A 20420-nucleotide genomic window follows, 5' to 3' on the forward strand; every position below is an offset into this window, starting at 1 on the left:
AGGAGTAGGTGTTAAAGAACCAACACATTTAATACTACATCAAGGTGTTTCTCCTATAAATCAATAGGATTTGGAGGCTTTAGCTCACTGGAAGAATAGGTTGGATCAATGGCTTAGGAAAAAAATTAACAAGACTTTCTGTGTTTCAAAGCTAATTAAAAACTAACCTCTTCCTTGGTGCACAGGCAAGCTGGGTTTGCTGATGCCAGGACCACCAGTACAGCTTGAGAGGAGACACCCAGACGGAGATTGATAAGAACATGTGCTCCACAGGGAAAATACACCTTGCTTCAGAACAGCAATGCAAACACTGATTGAACACCAGTAGCTTTGGAGATACCCATATTTTCACGGACACCTCTTTATGGAAAAATGTGAGTTGCCTTCCCCAGGAACATCCCCTCACTGAATGCTGCTGTCATGGCACTGGGAATTGGCATAGAACCAGCAGCACAGCCAGGACAAGCACAGATCAGGAGCAGTGGTTCCCTAGAGAAGGATGTACCACAGTCACAGATATTCCGTGAGAGACCTTTTACAAAAGAGAGATTTTCTCTGTTGGGATTAATAGCTCCATTTTTCTTTATTACTCCAGGTGTGTTTCACTCATTTGTGCATCAGCTTCTTTCAAACAGATAACAAGTGAGAAAACCATCCCCCAAGAATAAAATCTTAAAAATAAAAAGGAATACAGTGGCACAACCTAAAGAAAAATCAGATATTGCATGTTGCAATGTCTCATACAACTGAAGAACTAGTTCTTTCCACAAATTCTCTCTTTCAAAGAGAAGGTGGTTTTTACCTCTAACTTCACTAAGAATACACCTGATTCACCATCAAATTATTTAAACTTTACAGAGACAAAATTTCTGGTGTTTAAGGAATTTGTCACATCCCATGGCTCAGGTTTTCAGCCCCTTGGTCCATATTTAGAAGCGCCTCAGTAACTCACTGATGTTCAGAAACGCTGCATATCCACTACTAGGCTTTTCTGTGGTGTGGAAAATCAGGACTTCAGGACACTTAGTGTGGAGTTCAGAGGTTAAACAAGGTTCCTATTAAAAGAAAAACTACAGGGTGCATATATTTGTGTATACACACACAAAGTCATTACATATACATAAACATGTTTATCAATTTCAGTCCTTTAAAATTTAAAACACTTCAGTTTTCATTCATAATCCCACATTCAGCACCTTTTTTAAAGACTGAATTTTCCTTCAGCCTTATCTATTGAGATGTAACTTACCTGCTCATATTGTCTCCGCATGAGGCAAAGCTTGAGGTGTCTGCACAAATAATTGATGTGTAATAAATAGAAGGAACTTGTTTCCAGCCTTCTTCATGTTGTGAGAAGCAAGTAAGATTTACTGACTGGTGACTTCATGGATTTCTTTGCAATATCAGTAAATGAACATTCTCAGGTGCATCTGTTGCACAGTGCAAGGCTGGTATTGGTTTAAATCATCAAAATTCGAGGTAAAGCATAAATAAGTGATCCTAAAGAGTGTTTACATCTATGATTAAAAAAAACCCCTTAGTCTTCCAAATCCTGGGGACAGATCTTCCACTGGGGTGATACAGTGGATGGCATTTGATTTACACCGGCAGTGGAGAGCCCCTCAGCTTCTGAGTGCATCGAGTTTGCCTTCTCTGCCTGCACTCAGCATCCTTCCACGTGGCTTTGTGGATCAGTAATATAAATTCTAGTCATAAAGAAAGAAAAAACAGACTGACAGAGAATGTAATGAACAATTTACATTTGTGCACAATTTTTCCCTCTGTTTGTGCCACTGAAATTCATGATCTTTTATCTTTAGCCTTCAGTTTGCCTTCCCGGTCCTCTTGGTTGCAAGCAATGCTGTAAAACCCTTAAAATATTAAGAAAATTACATCTGCTACATCTTGCTTTAAATATGGTGTTCAGTCTTTGTAAGTGTTACTTTGTACATTAAATGAATAGCTTGCCCACCAGGTAAAGGACGTTTTGTTGCTTAGCATGTCTGTCTCTGCACAACATGTAGTACAGGGGCATAAATAACCGTGTGTTATATAAATAATTACATATATGAAGGGCTGTAAAACACCGAAGATATATTTGTACTTTTACTTATGAGAACGTTTTAAAAATGATTGCTTTGTTCACTGCGTGGTTTTTATGTGTTGAATGTGGTGCACGCAGAGAACATTTTCCAAAGTTGTTTTTTTTTTTTTTTCCCCCTTTCCTCCAGGTCACACTAGCGTTATAGTTAGCAAATTGATAAGGTTCCACTGTTAAGCTTTATTACTTGTGACATGAGCCTATGACACTTTATAAAAAGAAGTAATCCAGAACAATCTCTAGGTAATTAACACCTAGATAAACAAACATAAATTTCTATATTGCATTTATTTGGACTACCACTCAAATACGCGTGAACCATGCTTTTTTAATTAAAAGATAAATCTATGTGACACTTAGCCTCAAACTTAATTATTCAGCATAGTATAATAAAAAATAGAGCCCATTAAATGTGTCTTGCTCTGTATTTCTGTATTAACAGCAAAACAGTTCACTCTGGGATCATTTAAATTTTCTTCTTCCTCTTTTCCTGTGATTTCCCTATTCACTGAGAACCTTTGGTTTAAAAAAAAAACAATGCCACAACAAAAACCCCCAAACAGTACCCTGAACACCACCAACAGGTGAGGAGCCACGGAACTCCTCACAGCCCCTAAGAACACTCAACTGGGTGACATTTCTAATACGACATTACACCACAGCTTTATTCTCCCTCCTCCCCCTCCCTGGGCTTCCCGATGGAAACATACTGTGGTGGATCATGCTAAGCAGTGATATCCAGAAATGGAAATCACAATAGTTACGAATAATTTCACTGGGAGCATGCTTACAATACACAAGGTGAGGTTTTTATAATCTACTGTTACAGTACAGATGTTAAACAGAGAGGGGAAATATTCAGTTCCCAAATTACAATAGACAGAGGGCTTAAAGTCCTTATAAAAGTTTGAACAAGAAATGTTATCTTAGAGCTGGGAGCAGCTTTCTGATGTTAGGTGGGAAGATGCAGGACACCCAGCATCTGCGTGAGGAAGGCTGCCCATCAGCTGTGGGAAACAAAACCCCACAGACTTCAGTGAGATCGCCCCTTCCTCTTTCAGACCTTCTTCCCACTGCCTTTGCAATCCCACACTTCGTGGTACAAGGCTACTGGTGGTCATTTTTAGAGTTTCCTGGAGGATATATGTACTGTTAAATGCACTGTTCCCAGCAGAAATCCAGGACCATAAAGGAGACTGTGTAAGCATTTCCATGGAGGTCAGGTTTTCACATTTTCCTTTGCTGTCTACTGAAACCAGAAGGCAGGAACATCTTTGGGAGACACCCCCCACCACTCTCTCCCCAGACAGTCCTTTTTCCCTGATCCAGGGCACGGCAATGATCCTGTTGTGAGGCACAGTTCAGCTCTGAGCCTGAAGCTCATCCCTCCTCAAGACACATTTTACATGCTTCCATTTTTTGCCTAGGAAGGGTTGTTTGCCCCAAGAGAGGGTGTGATAAAAAAAAAAAAAAAAACAACCAACAAACCATATTAACTTCTTGGATTTTGATTAAAATCTGGTGCATTGCAGTGCAGATTTTACTCTCTGTGCATGAAGAGCTCTGTGGCATTTGCCCACAGACCAGGGAATGCAGCTCCAGCTCCGTGACTCCCCTGGCTGCAGGGACTTTCCACCAGTTCACCAGTAACAGCAACTCCTCACTGTGAGTTTCCAGCACTGAATAACTGAATTTCTATGATTCTATGCTTAAAAATTCCAAACCCTTCTGACAATTTTTGCACCTTTTCCTTCTGGAGAATGCAAGCTAGAATATAACTTTTATTGTGGGTATGACTGGCTTAATTTAATGTTAAAACTTCTCTTTTCTACACGTGTTTGCTCTTTCAGGGTTTTTGAGCAAGGCCATGTTCCTCTCTCCTCCCCATACTTGCTGTAGTTTCTCAGATTTGGTGCATTTTTTATGTTAATCATCCTTACTTTTATAAGTGGAAAAACCTTTCATTTATTTGTTTTCAAACCTGCAGATAAAACCTTAAAGGGGAAGAATAAATATGCGCCCAGGAGAATGGGAGCACTCTTGCTCTTGTACATTCTTTGAAGTGTGAGCAGCTTTCTTAACATGCACCGTAACAATAAACCTCACGATTTTCTAAAGCCAAATATATGATCTATACAAACAATCTTTTTTAATGTGAAAACATGACTTTATACATCATAGTGTATGATACACACTTCAAACACTTTCAAATCAAAGCTTGATAGACCCCAAGACTTTTTCTATAGTACATAAGTAGTAGTATATAAAACAATTATTACTACATGCTAGAACAGATTTCCACAGTCTTTTAATTAAGCACAATATATATAATATATATCTGTATATATTGTATATAGATTTGTTCAGATTAATAAGTGGACTGAGCACACACACCCAGCATAATACACTCCAGTAACTGCCTAACAACTGTGAATTTACTGGCATTAATTTTTTTTTCTTTTTAAATCTGACAAAGCTGAAGAAAATAATGTTTTAACTGTTCCTAATAAACATAAGCAAGTAGGAAAACTTTTTTTTCAGAGGTAGAGGTTTTATTGCGTAAAACACTGGATAAAACTGTACTGCTTCAAAGACATTTTTATTCTAACAGCAGAAAGAAAACAGTCATTGCTGAAAAAACAACTTTTAATACTTCTATACCAGAATAAAGTTCTGTCAACTGATGTATTATAATAATAAATAATGACCAAGAATAAACTTTAAATACAAAGTTTTCTAATTGTTACAAGCATAGCAACAAAATCCTCTACTCTATTGATCTCAGATTTCCTCCAAGATAGAAATTTTTCTTTGTGTAGGAATGTAGACAGTATTATGACCAGTATCACAGACTACAGAAGTTACAGAGAAAAAACTTGACATGTTTAGATATGAGAAGCATGATGATATTCAGAAACTGACAATGCATCACTGCTGCTGTCACTTGTTTGTATTACAAGTTACAAATGTTCTGGAAAAAAGGGCTATGTCAGAGGGGAGGGTAGGGACAGTAGCACCCGACCAAATGGAATCAACACACACATCACAAGGAGCGGGAGATGTTTCCAGTGTCACAAACAGAATTATTGCCTGTCGTATCTGAAAATGCTCAGAAGACACAAAAGAATACTGAAAGAGCTCAAAAAGTGCAAGAAATGGAATGTGGGGGGCGGTTTTGTTTTTTTTTTCTCTCTTTTTTTTCCTTTTTTTTTTTTTTGCTAAGATACCGAAGGCGGCGCAAACACACAAAGCAAGCGACTGACACAGTCACCAAACACAGTAGTGCAGTTAAAATCCTAAAGCTTACTACAGTCAGAAAGGTTCAATAACATTTCAATCCTTTATCTAGGATCATAGAAACAGTTGCATTAAGTTTATCAACTCGATTTAAGTAAGGCAGTGAGAACTATACTAGAAAAACAAGAAAAGCAGCTTGCTCTGTGCCAGATGGGTCCAAGTTACACAGTGACCTCATTTAAACTGAAACTTCAGTTGGATGACATCCTTTCCGACAGCATATGCAAACCGTATTCCTTATTAGCCTGAGATTTTTTTTCCAGTCTCAGGGTAGCGCTAAGAATTTTATTTACATTGATTGCAGTTTAGTATTTTTTGTAAACTGCTTTAGGCAGAGCTGAAGTTTTAAGGCCCTGGGGTTTTACTCTGTGCTCCCAGCCTGCAAAGAAATATTGATTTTTTTTTTTTTAACTTTTTTCTATTTTTTTTTTTTTTAAGTCTGGATGATTTTGCTTTAGAAGAAGTTAATACTTCTCTACCATCACAATAAACAGCACCAATTTTACTTCTATCAAAGGAAGTACATTAGAAGGATAAAATTTTATGCCATTCAGAGAATTTCAGAATAAACCTTTAGTTATTTTTTCTTACTTTTTCTATGTGGTTTGTTATAGTCTCTCAAAAGCTTCCTATGTGGCAAAGACCTTACTAAATTTGGAGCATCCAATCCAAGTAAAAAAGCTAAAATCTGCAAAAATATAGAACACATTTGTTTTACAAAACCAAAGAAATATCATCTAAACCACTTTTTTTCATTAGAGACAAAGAGCAGAAAGTTTGGATTCATATTTTAGGTCAAGCTACTTTATAAGGGCTTGCTCCAGAAGAAACTTCTGCTCTGTGTCTGTAACATTTACAAAAACTAATACATGAAAATTAACCATGACCGGGGAAGTCCTTCATTCAAGTGTAAAAAAAAAAAAAAAAAAGGAATTGAAAAGAAGTTTGTAAAAAACCCAATAAGATAAGTAAAGAACAAAAGAAAAATTTACCAACCTCCTATGTAATAAAATTTTCTTTCTCACCAGCACCTTCTATAGATGAGGCTGACTAGTTTCACTAAACAATATTTCTATATATTTTACTTCTACATTTATAGCAACTTCTTCAACAAGGAAAAATAAAATAAAAGCATTTCCCTCAATACTGCAAGATGATTACAAAAAATGGAATTACATTTCAAATCTGCAATCACACATTGAGCTGCAGGGGTTTTTTTTTCTAACCATTGATTCATTTGGCTGTATATTAGAAAAAAAAAAAAAAGAAAATGTAATATCACAATACTTTTCAAAATAGGTCAGTACTGACCCCAGCTTATGGGCCGTCTAAGGTTTCTCCTACACTGCAGTTGCAACACCACTTGAATTGATTTTCTCTGCAATGACAGCTCCAGTCAGACTGGCACCATGGCAGTCTACCAAGACATCTCATTACTATGCTAGGCAAATGACAGCAGCTGGTGTCATATTATAAAGGTGTTTTCAACAATGAAAACACAGCCCCTCAATCTTCAAGGCAACACTAAATCGTTTAGAGGGTATCATTTTTCTGTTAAGAGCATTATTTTTGGACAAAGACCACTTTTAAGTTTGAAATTGCCCTGCTTTTTAAATAACTAACGACCTCCTAGCATTTTTAAATCACTTTATTATCCCACCTACGTTGTTTGGAAGTACTTGTTGCCAGGTAACTGTTTAGCAGCCATTTTCAAGGGCTGGAAATTTATTTTGCATGTGTAATATATATATTTACACACACACACATGTATGGAATGTGTGTATTTTGTGTGTGTGTGTGTATGTAGATATATACTCAATGTGGGTATGACTGGTTATCTCTGTGTCTGTAAATACATACATATATATGTGTACATGTGTGGCTACATGTACATATACATACATTTGAATGTTTTCAGCATTCTGGACCCTCCTGGGAACTTACATGCCATCGCTTTCCTTGTAAGGGGTTTAAGCCAGCCCTCACCAAGCACGTGTCCAAAGCCAGGGTCAAAGGCTGCTGCAGAGCAGGGCTGGACCCGCTGGGCATCACTCCTGGGCCTTGGTGCCCTCCTCGGACAGCTCTGCCGAGCTCCCCGCCTTGGCAGCCGCCGGCTCCTCCAGACTCCCGGCAGCGTCCGAGTCGACTCTGGAGCGCTTGAACCTGCGGTCGGGGTACTGGCTGTTGTCGAAAGGCATGCGATGGACACACAGCACGTGGGTCTTCAGATTTCCCTTCTGAGAGGCACTGTAGGGGCAGTATCTGCACTGGAAAGGCCGGTGACCTGCGGGACAGACGACAGCCTGGTTAGGGTTTGCTTTAGCCCGTGGACATTGCACAGCCTGGACAAACGGGACACTCCAGAGCCCCTCTCCTACTGGGAGAGGGCATCGTCTCTGAGAGAACAAGAAATCTGTGCTCTTCCTCAATAAACTGCATTTTAAGAATTCTCTGCCTAGGATTTCCAGAGCAGTGCAGCTAATCCATCTCCCCCCTCAGCTGTAAATCCTTCAGCCCACGATCCAAACCAAACTCTTGTAAATACAGCATGTACGAAACTGTCTTCTTTTACATTTGTTAATTATCTTTTTTATTGAAGTGAAATTCAAGGATGACAATGTGCAGACCCTTAGTCTAATAAACACTCTTTGTCTTTGGGTGGGTTTCTGGGTAAAGAATTGTATGTTTTATTTCAATCTCACAGATTACTTTTTAATGGAAAGAAATAATGGATTGAGATAGCCGAGGCCTCAAACCTGCAAACATTTACTCCAGTGAGATTACTCCTGTGAGTAAAAATACGCAAGCACGTAAGTGTTTGCTGGACCAGGGCCCAAGGTTATCATCAGCTTTAAAATAAAATGTCCAAGCCAGCTTAGAAAAGGAATGTTAATGCACAAAATCTGATAGATGCACTTCTTGTGGATAAAACAGCAATCGACCATGAAACAAAGGCATGAATGAAAGATATCACTTCTCAGTAGGGCTTATCAATATGCTGTCCTATATTTTTCAGATTATTGGGACTTCAAATCTCCGTGCTGTATCTGGTTTTGGAGGTTATGTTTCAACAATCACATTTCAACCTATGCTGGGAAGTTGTTGATGTGTTTTACTGGAACTTTATGAGCTTTGTCTCTCAAATTAACTTAAGCCAGGACCATCTGAGGTCAAATGCGCTTAGCTTGCTTTAATTTGCTCAAATAAATGAATAAATAAATGTGCCAGACCATCTACATAAAGCCAGGATAAGTGAAAAACAATACCCTATCTCCACATTTGAAGAGCACATTTTCCCTTGCTGCTGTGGTACTACTTAGCAGGCATAAAACAGATGCTGGGGCAGCAGAGGAGGAGAATTATGCTTCCTACAATGGGGAAAAGGCTGGACCATCTCCCCTTGGTTTTAGGTGGGAATTTACCAGCTAAACAAATAGACACCTGTACTGGGGTGGAAATGCTGCCATTGTCCTCCCAGCAGAGATGGGAACATGGGCAGCTGCTGGCACAGGAGTGTGAGCATCTCTGTAGCAGAGTGAATTCACTTGAACCAGCATTAGTGCCCTGGGCTGCTCAATCTACTTGCCATTTTTACTGTAATATCAACACCACCATTTGAAGGCTGAGTCCCCCTAAACATGCTGCTCGCTACCCAGAGGAAAGACACTTGGTGCCCTAACCTCTAGCCCCAGGAAGGCAGCCTTGTTTCTTTCCTCAAGGATAAAAAGCTCCCCATCACCCTCTGTTTTCTGAGCTGAAGATTGCCAGAAGTGTGACCACCCCCTGAACCTTCCATCGTGCATATTTATGCATGTTGTGCCTCCTGCACAGGAAGGACATGGAGCTGCTAGAGTGAGTCCTGAGGAGGCACCAAGAGGATCAGAAGGATGGAAAGGATGAGAGAATTGGGAGGGTTCATCCTGGAGAAGAGGAGGATCAAGGGTCACATAGTTGTAGCCTTTCAGTACCTGAAGGGGCTGATAAGAAAGATGGACAGGGACTATTTATGAGGACTTAGAGTGGCAGGACAAGGAGTAATGGCTTCAAACTGACAGACAGTAGGCTTAGGTTGGATATTAGGAAAAAATTCTTCCCTGTCATTGTGGTGAGACCCTGACACAGGTTGCCCAGAGAAACTGTGGCTGCCCCATCCCTGGAAGTGTTCCAGGCCAGGCTGGACGGGACTTGGAGCAACCTGGGATAGTGGAAGGTGTCCCTGCCCACAGCAGGAGGGCTGGAATGAAATGATTGTTAGTGTCCCTTCCCAGCAGAGCCACTCTATGATGCTGTGATCTCACCAATGAGCTCTTAATGGTTTACCCACAAGCAGCTCTTAATGGTTTACCCACAAGCAGCTCTTAATAAACAGCCATCCTAATTCTTTCCTGCAAAGAACAAATTCTAAGCAAGGAATGCACAAAACATGGCTGTAGTTAACCACCTCACATGCACCAGAATAAAAGCAAACTCTTTTTGCCCACCACTGCACCAAGTTCAAACCCGTGTTCAAAATTCCATGCAGAGAATGTCATTTATTAATTCAACGCACTTTAATAAATCAGACAATATAAAGTGCACCTACAAGGATTCAGTTCTGCATTGCTTCCCCCATGACTTACTTTTTCAAGCCATCAAAATTTCACATCACTGCCTTGTGAAAAGTAAGTACACAATAAGTTAATTTGTATTGTCACTGTGCAGTACAACTGTGGTAAAGAGCACATTCATTTTTAATCCGATATGAATAATATATAAATATGTATACAGAGTGAGGGTCATAGGAAAGCAAGCGGTACATTGTTTACAGCAGAAGTAGTACAAAAAGTAGAGATTATTCTTGCTTGCAAAGATAACAATATCTGCAATTTGCTTGTAACTAAGGGGTGAAGGAAAATTCCCATTTCTTTTAGGGGTCTCCATTCATTAATTTTAGCTCCAAAACTTGTTGTGGGCAGCAGGCTCTTAAAATAACCCTTCCCAGATAAGTTGGCAATAAATTTATAATGTTTTATCTAACAGTGGTTGGTAGGTCCTTTCTTAGCAAGCTACAGTTCATACGTATTTCACCCACTCTATCTCCCAATAAAATTATATGTAAGCCCTTCAGAAAAAAAAATGAAAAAAAATAAAAAGAAAGGAATCTTCCTGATAGTTCAGGAGATGATGTCATATGCATTCCAACTGTAGTAAAAATAATTAGATAGAAAGTGGGTGGACTAGGGGAACAAACGTTAGTGTGCATCTTTTTCTGATCAAAAATTGAGGACAGAGGACAATATATTGTTTGCAGCTGAAATAATCTTGTTGTGGAGCTGTGTTCTGTGAAGTCTGTGACAGAGCATGTGGAGAGACTTTGGAATCCTCTGGATGGAAGCTGACAGTCTAAGGAAGTGGAACAGCAGAAAATAATTATCGAAATTAGCTAAAATGACAAGAATGATGGCTGGACTCAAAGAACACTTTTAGCATGTATGGATTTCCCCAGGAGGGGTGATCACTTCCAGCACCTGCTGAAGCCTCTCCTCTAAAAGTGATCTAAACCTCCCAGGATCAGACCCAGGAAGGGTGGCAGTGCTGAGGTGACCAAGGCTCAGCCTCTTCTCTAGTCTGGACTGAATTTTAGGGAGCATACGGAGCGTGGATAAGAGATAACTTCTGGCCAGAATGGAGACGTTTTCTTCAGGCCCATATTAAGAAAAATCCCTCAGTGTTTGAAACTAGTCCACCTTTTTAAAAATATATACTGCTTCATTAATTTAGGCTTTGAGGGGGGAAAAAAAAAGTAAAGTTTGTTTTCTTTTCTTTCAAGTTTGTGATGTGATATGTTGCTTTGTGACACTTCATGTCAGGCTGCATCAGTCACATCGCGTTAGGTTTCATAACATGGCATGACTGATGCAGCCCAACATGGTGCATCAGCTGAACAGCCAGAAACTGCAGGTTTTGAGAGAGACATGGATCTCAGCCTGGGCTTTAGGGCCTCTTAAATGAAAGTTTATCTCAAGTAAGGGCCTTGGATTTAAACAAAGCCATTGCCCAAGAGTTGTTAAAGATTCAAGATACATGCCAAACCGTATTTTGCTTTGTCTAATCTTTACAACTCAAAATGCATTATTGGAACACATAAAAAGTCAATGTCAATGAAGTGGCACTGGGTTACTCACTGTAATCCAAACACTGCTAATAGTTACTAATTTATTAACTTTGATATGGATCCATTATTTAAGATTAGCACAAAGGAATACACAAACGAGAGAGAGAAAGAGTGATGAATACTAAAGTCTTTTTCATTAAAAAAATCATTTACATGGTCAAGCCGCATTAATTCTCCACTTCTAAAAATATTTGATCGGCATCCAAATTCTATAAAATTTCTGCAAAGAAACATCTTATTTTTGTGGTATTACAGGCACATATGTAGGGGTTTGCACTAAAACGTAAAAATGGGCATTGAACTAGTCACATGAATAAGATCAGGAATTTATTCCAGATTGTTAAAAGTGTACTAATCACAGCAAAATCATGGCTTTCTCCCAAAACAGCAAGAAAATGGTAATTTGAAAGAAAAATGCCAATAATACATCACACACAAGCCGTCTGTTGTCCCCACTACACCACTTTGTATTATATTGCATATGTGTACATATATACACAGATACACGCATCCAGACACACACACACACGATTTAATGCATAAATTCAGGGGAAAGATAGAAGAGCAATAACATGATGAACAGAAAACAAATGCTGTGCAATGTACTATAAATTATAATTAAGCTCTGAATAAAATGTGTTTCTTAGATATGACATTTGTTCCCTTAAAATGCAAAAATGGCCATGATTATCTGACAGAATGTTTTTCCCTTAGATGGCCAATGGCTATAGCACTTACTGAGATGCAATACGGCAAACTCATTTCAGATTTCTTTGCCTGGTTTAAGAATATCCTTTTGGTGAAAATCAAAAATAACAGCAATTACCTCTTTAAAACAAATTATTCCCTCGCAAAGAGATATTTGAAAAAGCCTCAGAGGCTTGAATTTCTCGGAAACAAATCTCTTTAGTTGGGATGTCAGGCACTGAATGTCTGCACCCGACTTGCTGGGCCACTGTAGCAGTCCCACACGGCCAGGGCAGCTCTGGCCAGCCCGGGAGCTGGAGCAGGACCAGGATGGATGCAGTGGCTCAGGATGGATGGGCACTGCCTGCTGCACCGGGATGCTCGGTCCCACAACGTTGCTGGTGGAATGGTCCATGTAATCAGACATCTGCTGCCCACAAAGCCTGAACTCACACCTTCGGTAAGCCCACACCTCCCCAGGTGCTCCCCAGAGCTGCTTTGAATCCTTTTTCCCCACACAGCGTTGTGTTTGAGGTACAGTCATTAAGCACATGAAGTGCGTGCTGCCTCAGAAGTAACGGCAGGCAACGATGGCTGGGTGCTTTCCGTGCTTGAGGAGAGGCTTTCTGAGCATCTCCAGCTCCCTGGCAGTGACTGCTGGGGTGAGCTCATGTCTCTCTCAGACCACAGCCTCCAGGTCCCAGGCATCTTGGTGAACACTGCCATTTGAAAGTATATTAGAGCATAATAACAGGCATTTGCAAGGGGAAAACTATTTTCATTTAAATCTTGGCTAGTGCAATTTCCTTTTTTTAACGTATAAATTTTCATAAATACATTTCCTATCCACGGCAAACATCCCAAGTACTGTATGCATTACCCAGGAGAGCAGAATGGCTCTAAAGCAGCCATTCAGATCTGGAGCATAACTGTATGGATGGGAAAATGCTGAATAAATATATTTGTCCAATAGACAATAATGGTTCTGATTGAGCCATTCCACTTTATTGGTCTCAAAATATGCATTTTATGAAACTCCCAAAATATCAGAGAGATTAAAGCACACCCAATCAGGTTCGTATCTGTAATAAAAGTTTTTATAAAACAATTGAAAAGTATATGTTTATTTACGCACAGGTCCAAGACCAACCAAGATGATCTTCTGGGAAAATTTCAATACTCTGTGAAGTTTATACGTTACTTGGATTACAAAAAAACCTCTAAAACTAAGTTTTAAAACCTCTATTTCATGTTGACCAAGAAAAGTCATAAAACAAAAAGCCTTATCTGAGGCTTTTTTGGTGATTTTCTCTGGAACAACATGTTTTAAAAATGCAGAGATATCTGGATTTTGGGAAGGCCAGGGAACGTTTCCAGCTACCAAGGCTAAGGCTTTGGGTTACATGTTTCCATTGAGACTCCTAAAGCGAGGGCAACCCCCTGATCATCCTCCATTCAACTGAATTACTCCATTACCAGGCTCAATCCTGCAAAGAGTCCTTGGAGCTCATCAGATGAATTACTCATGGCACAGGTCTGGTTACTTAAACCCCTCCTCACTAATGCTGAGCACTTCGGAGCAGCTCAGGTCCGAACACACGCACTGCTACCTGGAAGAGCCCTTCTCTTGCTGTGAGTTACTGGAAAGATCTTAATTAGGGGAGGATAACTTTGGGGTGAAGACTAAGCACAGGACAAAACACGGCCACCAGCCTGATCCTAAATAAATGCATCAAGGGTGTGTGGAAAAAAGAAAAACATGCTGAGGCCAGCACCCATCCCAAAGCCACCACGTGACACTGCAGTCCTGGTGTCCTGCAGGGGTGGACACTCAGTGTATGGGCACCTGCACAGGCTGGCAATTCACTGAACTATCACTGGCTGCAGAAGAGCTGGAAAATAAAAAGACCTAATCTGTAACTAATTTTATCAAAGATTTTTATTTGAACAGAAAAACTTTCATCATTGGATTGAATTAAACCCTCAGATATCTACATGGCTTTTCTGAAATGTAAGCAAAGGCAGAGTCTATTCTTGAGTTAGTCCCTTACACAGTGCTTGGTGTTCCCAAATAAGTATTTCAGCTTGCTGATGAGTGCACTAAAATGTTTTAATCATGATACAGAAAAGCAAAAGTTGGTGCTACGCTTTGCCTTTAAAATGTATTATTAAAACACTATGTTGATTTCACACATTCCCCCCAAAATAAAAACTGTTCTTATAGTAATTATTCAATTCCTATCTCAAAAGGCTGCAATCACTACTTATCACACACTGAAGTTTTGTTTATAAGCAAAAGGAGTAAAAATCACCAACAAATCAGCCCTGCTATGTAAAACAGCAGGTTGGTCTGACACAGGTTAACAGTCACCTGGGCACTCCTGATAAATTCTGTTGTTGTCCTGCATCAATATCATTTTACCTTACTGAATGAATCACTCACAAAATTATGGAAAATATCACTAATTTAACATTTTTTGCCTTTGATATGCGGAACATGGAAATTATAATTATTTGGAGGTAGAGTGAGGAACTTGTTAGCCATCTGTAGTGCACTAAATACAAAGGAATTAGGAAATGGCCAGTGAAATAACTGATGGTATAACAGAGACTTGTAAGTCCTGGGAAAACAAACATTTCCCATTTCTTGCAGAGTTGGTAAAACAACAGAATTACTCAGCTCCATCCACTCAGCACAGAATTTGTTTCTTTTTCAGAAAAAGCTATTCACACAGGAACTTTTGATTTAGAAGGGAAATGGATCTCTTCTTGGAAGAAAGGAATAGCCTCAGCAGAATGGCTGAAAAGGTCTTCCTAAACAAATATTAAACTTTATGGGAACCCTGTAGACCTAAAATTCTGAGATAAAGGCAGGAGACTGTGCTTTCTCAGGGTCTGTGTGTCTCAGCCCACGGCTGGTGGGTGCACACACGGTGCCCTGTGCACAATGGCATCAGTTCAGGTTCTGACATGACAAACATGAGTTACGAGCCCGGAGCCTCAGCAGGCTCCAAACGAGGTTAGTGGGAATGCTGTCATTGATTGAGCTTGAAATGCCAGACTATCATTGTCCCATGCTTTGGGAAATTTAATTACATTTAATTTTACATATTTATTTACTTTGGTTTATACACATAAGTAGAGGACAGAGTTCTTATCAAGGGCACTAGATACCTGTTGTAAAGAGCAGGCAAACTCTGACTAAAGTAATAATGGCAACGGTTACAGAAATCATAATCCTTTTCATAATCCTAAACTCACAGCAGCTTGTCTTTTCGGACAAGCTTTCATTTCCAGTCATTTCCTCCCCTCTGGTACCAGTCCCTGTTCTCCCAAACCCAGATGTGTCCCTTCATCTCTGCATCCTGGGCGTCTCCACACAAGACAGAAGAGGTACCCGAGCCCAGGGAGTGAGCAGGGTACAGTACTCACAGTCTTCTCTTTCTCTCCTGTGTTGGGGATCCACATAGACTACGACTAAGGAAATACATTTTGAAGGGAAGTGGCAGACTTTTCTTTAATATTAACTAACCCCAAGTTCTTCTGATCATCAAAATTACATGCTCAGAGTCCCACCTTTGCCTTTACTTACATATTTCAATTAATTGCTTTGTCTATTCACTCTTTTACTTGTTTTAATCACTTCAATAACATTATATTCCCATTCAAACCCCCTTGAGCAAAATATCTCAGTTTTCCTACTAGGTCATTCACAAGTTTTCTCGCTAATGTTCTGTCATATTTTTTAATTGTCTCAGTAAATATTTATTATTTCAGGGAGCATTTACGACTTCTTGAATGGAGCTGTATTTGAATTTAATGTAGCTATGATTTCCCAGAATAAATGCTATACTGGTGGCACTGGGATTTTAGTAAAGAGAACATTCAATTCAGAGCTAATAGGAAAGACCTTGTTAGCGATGGTATTTTGCTACCAAATATTCTTTGTTCTGCCTAGCAATTCATAAATACAGTAGAATTTTCTCTTCCACTCTCGGCAACAGTCTTGAGTTTATTTATTTTATTTGGCAGAATGGAATTTTAAAAACCCCATACTCAGCTTTCTAAATCTTTCCTGCCGATGTTTGGATGTGTCACATCCTCAGCTGGTGTCAGGCTGGACAGTCACACAGCCTGAGCCACACAAAGACCTGCCCCTCTGTGCACAGCCCTGCAAGGATACCCAGTCTCCCCACCAGTTCCACGGTCCATAAATCACCTGGGTGGGAAGGGATGGAATTATCCACATGCTATAACCTTTGCTGAAGTGAGACCCTAAGCTAGAATATCTGTTTCCTGCATGTATGATGTCACTTAGATTAACCATGTTTTCCTTTCATTTTTGGTGTTGCTTTTTCACGTAACTGGGGTAATTTAGACAGTATTTTGTCACATTATCACTTGTCATGTACCTCACGATTCTCCAGCGCTGTGTTAGCAGAGAGCCTGAAGAAGAACAAAACACTTTAAGTAAATAAATATCTAGCTCACTAATAGCTAATATTTCAAATTATCCAGGAGTAGCTCACAACCCCACTAATCATTCTGCTAAAACATCACTATTATCTGTTTATGGGATTTGGTGAGTGGAGTTCTCAGAACCACTCATTATTGGCAATGCTTCTGCATTATGTGCCATCACAGAGCAGAATTACCATGAGCACAGCCTGAGTGGGAGCTCACAGCAACCCACCTTTCACCAGGCACAGTTCAGATTTAGGGGTACATACAGCTAATGTTTCTGTAAAAAAATAAACCAACATGTTTTTATCATATCCCATTCAACAAACCAAGCGATCAAACAGTAAAAAAATTAAAGGGCTGCAAAGAGTAAATTGAGCATTAACTTTGCAGGACCTCTGCCTCTGGAAAGCTGTTGGTGTTGTCACAGAAAAAAAGTGTCTTTTTTATCAAGTCACAAAGGAAATGCTTTCTCCCCTTCTCCTTTTCTTTTCTATAAAAGGCTCTCTAAAATGAAAGGTGTCAGACTTTGCTTTTTCTTCTTGGCATGATCCAGAATGTATGGCTGAGGAATGACAGATGTCTGCAACCAGCTGCAATGAAGCATGCTAAAGTTTCAGTCTAATCCACTTATTTCACTGCAGTCACGTAAACCAAAACAAATGGGCAGTGCCTTACATTATAAAAACACAGCAGCATTACTTTGTTGCATAATGTAGCTGATACGCCATCTTTTTATCATTTTTCCTACTGCAGAAAGAATTCACCTCTTTATTAAAAACAGCTCCTGAAAGTTCTCCCGTTCTGCTTGCCTCTATTTTTTTCTTTTAGTGTCACAGCAGTCCTGCGATGCTCCATGCATTACTCAAAATGTGGCTATTATAAAAACGCCGTCATATTTTTCCAGGGAAGACTGCTTTTGTTTTTAAAAACGTGATCCAATTCAGAAGCCACCGGGCCTTATTCTGCTCTCTCCTCCTCTCTGCCAGCCCGTGGCTTGAACAGATCTGTGCTGCTCTGAGTCAGAATAGGATCTGCCATCAGATCAATGCACGTTTCATCTGTGCAAAAGCCAAATAACAAGTGCACCAAGCACTTACCTTAACGGGTAAAAAAACCCCATGTGTCTGTTTGCTACTGATCAAACTGGAAATGTCATCAGGGACACAACTAATAGCCTTAATCTACCCGAGTAACCTTATCAAAACCCTCCCATTTTAATGAGGAGGGAGACCCACTGCTAATGTGTTTCCCGAAGCCCTGGACACCCCCCCGTGTTTCGTTATGCCAGAGGGAGTACAGCCTAAGTGAACATGGCATCGCTTCCTGGGAAGGGAGACCCTGCCTCACTCCAACATGTAGTGCAGCAACCTTTTGAACCCTCCCCTCTTTAATCCTTGTATGGAAAGGGAAAGGATGAGGAGTCATGTGGCTCCCTCCCCGCCAGCAGTTCCAACAGCTGGGAAGCACTCTTTCAGCGCAATTCATAAAAAAAGATGTGTTGGATTTCGCCGATGGCAGAATGGTGTACGATTTCTGGCCCTTCAGGCTAAAACAATAAATGCAAAGAGGAAAATTTGAGATTTCCCCCCTTAAACTTCCCACAACAACCTCAGCAAAACCACATGACTTGTCTTGTACAATCTCCCTGGTGTTTTCAGTGCTACTTTGGCAGGAAATCAGAATTACTGTTATATAAATTCCATCTGATGCCAGAGCTACCATCTGTGAGTAAAACTGCTTCACCTACGTCTGCCGGCAAAGCCACTCTCCCAGAGACAAGGGAGAAGGGGAAAAAAAATTTGATTAATTTGCAGAATGCTTGTGATTTGCTCATATATTATTATAACTGCTCATCAGCACATGACAAATTCCCAGCACTCCGCACAGGAACCCGTTCAGTTTCAGCAGTTTTTTGCGTCGGCACCTGACAGACTGCAGAGCCACTAATGACTTTCAGATGCTTACAAACAGTAATTCTATCTTCAGAATAAAAAGAAAAATCCGTAGGAAGAAAAGAGTAGAGTTAGTCTATTCCATTTCCTTCCTGTATATCAACATGATTTAACTCTTCGGGGCAGCGGCGGTTCCAGGATCACAACACGGCTGCTCCTTGCCTGTAAAAGACAAAGACTGCCAATCTCAGGGGAAAGGTGGAAGCAAAAGCCGGTCTCCGAAGGCTTTCGCTACACCAGCTCCGCAGAGAGCCAGATACAAAGCAGGTAGCCTAGGAAAAGGCACACCTACCCTGCAGTACAGGCAGAAAATACACGCTCTCCCCGGCGCTCCCAAATTCCGTGTCTATTTCCCTATTTTAATACTTCTGATAACCTTTTGCATTTTCTGGGAACACATCTGCTTCCTAACTGCAGCTGAAATGTTTTTTCCCCCTTTAAAAGTATGATTATGCTTTCTGAAGCACTGTCTGTGTGCTTGATTGCCTGTTTTAGATTAGAGATTTTAGCAAGGAAACAAAGACTTCAGAGTGCACATCAGTCCTGCATATGAGAAACCACAGAAGGAATAAGCAATAAAATGTGATGCACCATCTGTCCACAAACAATAACCTGGATGTTCTGAAGGCTTACAAATTATTTAGCACACAACCTCACCGAATTATAGGACCCTTAAATAGAGCAATAGACTGGGAATGAGAACCTCTTTGATGTCCTTTTGTATTTTTTTTTCCCAACTCAGCCCTCGATTGATTGCTATCTGTTGAGGTATTTCTCAATGACTATTGGAGCAAGTTGATATTTATTAAGTAGCTCTCTGTAGAATATTTTGCCACAGATTTGAACAGTGGGGTATGCAGTGCCTCCCTGGCCCTAGCCTGCTGCAAACAGATTGTTAATCAAAAGACAGTCTAAAAGAATAGTCAGTTGGGAAATTCAGTCCTAAGGGCAAAACGCTGCCCTCGGTACTCATGCGCAACTCCCGCTGGCTTCCATGGGAGCTCACGGGAGCACTCAGGGAGGAATTTGACTTTATTAAGTACCAGAAGCTTTCTGACTGGACTCTTGTAGAGCAATTCTCTAACAAAGAATGTGATTTTAATTTTTTTTTTTTCTCCCCTAAATTGCGTCCTGCTGCAATTAAAAATAAATTGACATTTTTCCTAGCTGTCATGCTGAAGCACAGTGATCTTGCATGCAAAACGCATTAGCAACTGAGCACACTCCAGGTACTGTAAACTAGAGTATGTCAAAGCTACTGGATCCCTAGACAGACTTGGCATCCCCCAGCAATATGCTCACATACCAAAATCCAGATATTTAGACATGTATTTGGGATAGAGGATTTTGGCTTACCATAGTTAAATGTGAAATCATGTTAAAAAAACCCCAGCCAAATAAACAGTAAAAATACTTATTTTTTAATATGCAGTGAATTGCAAAATTTCTGGATCTAATGTTTCATACAACCTCTTCTCATCATTATAAATTCCTGAGTTTTTAGTGAACATTAGAATTTGCTTTTTTCCAATTGAGGCATGCCTCTAAACCCCCCCTTCCAAAATAAATCAGCATCCCTTAAAGCCATCCACTTAATTTTTAAAAGGAAGAGCCTGTCTGAAATATTTCTTTTGCTTTGGTTTCCATAGAATTTTTTTCTGAAAATTTTCTCAACACAACATTTCCCACACTTGCTCTCAGCTAGCAAACATCCAGACCCACCTACCAAAGGTCTCAGTGTGGTCTTTACTCTTTTGCCTCGATG

The 20420-nt window shown here is 40.0% G+C and overlaps 1 protein-coding gene across 1 annotated transcript in view; it reads right to left on the reverse strand.

The window, feature by feature from the left end:
- Positions 1-5274: 5274 nt before the first annotated feature.
- The window catches only part of ZNF536 (zinc finger protein 536), a 233264-nt gene continuing 218118 nt past the window's right edge, over positions 5275-20420 (reverse strand). Inside the window, exon 5 of the mRNA XM_063410529.1 lies at positions 5275-7682. Within this exon, the coding sequence (XP_063266599.1) occupies positions 7447-7682 (236 nt within the window). The 3' untranslated portion in view covers positions 5275-7446. The remainder of the gene's footprint in view (positions 7683-20420) is intronic.

The sequence above is a fragment of the Prinia subflava genome, chromosome 13, assembly GCF_021018805.1.
Source record: "Prinia subflava isolate CZ2003 ecotype Zambia chromosome 13, Cam_Psub_1.2, whole genome shotgun sequence".
NCBI classification, from domain to species: domain Eukaryota; kingdom Metazoa; phylum Chordata; class Aves; order Passeriformes; family Cisticolidae; genus Prinia; species Prinia subflava.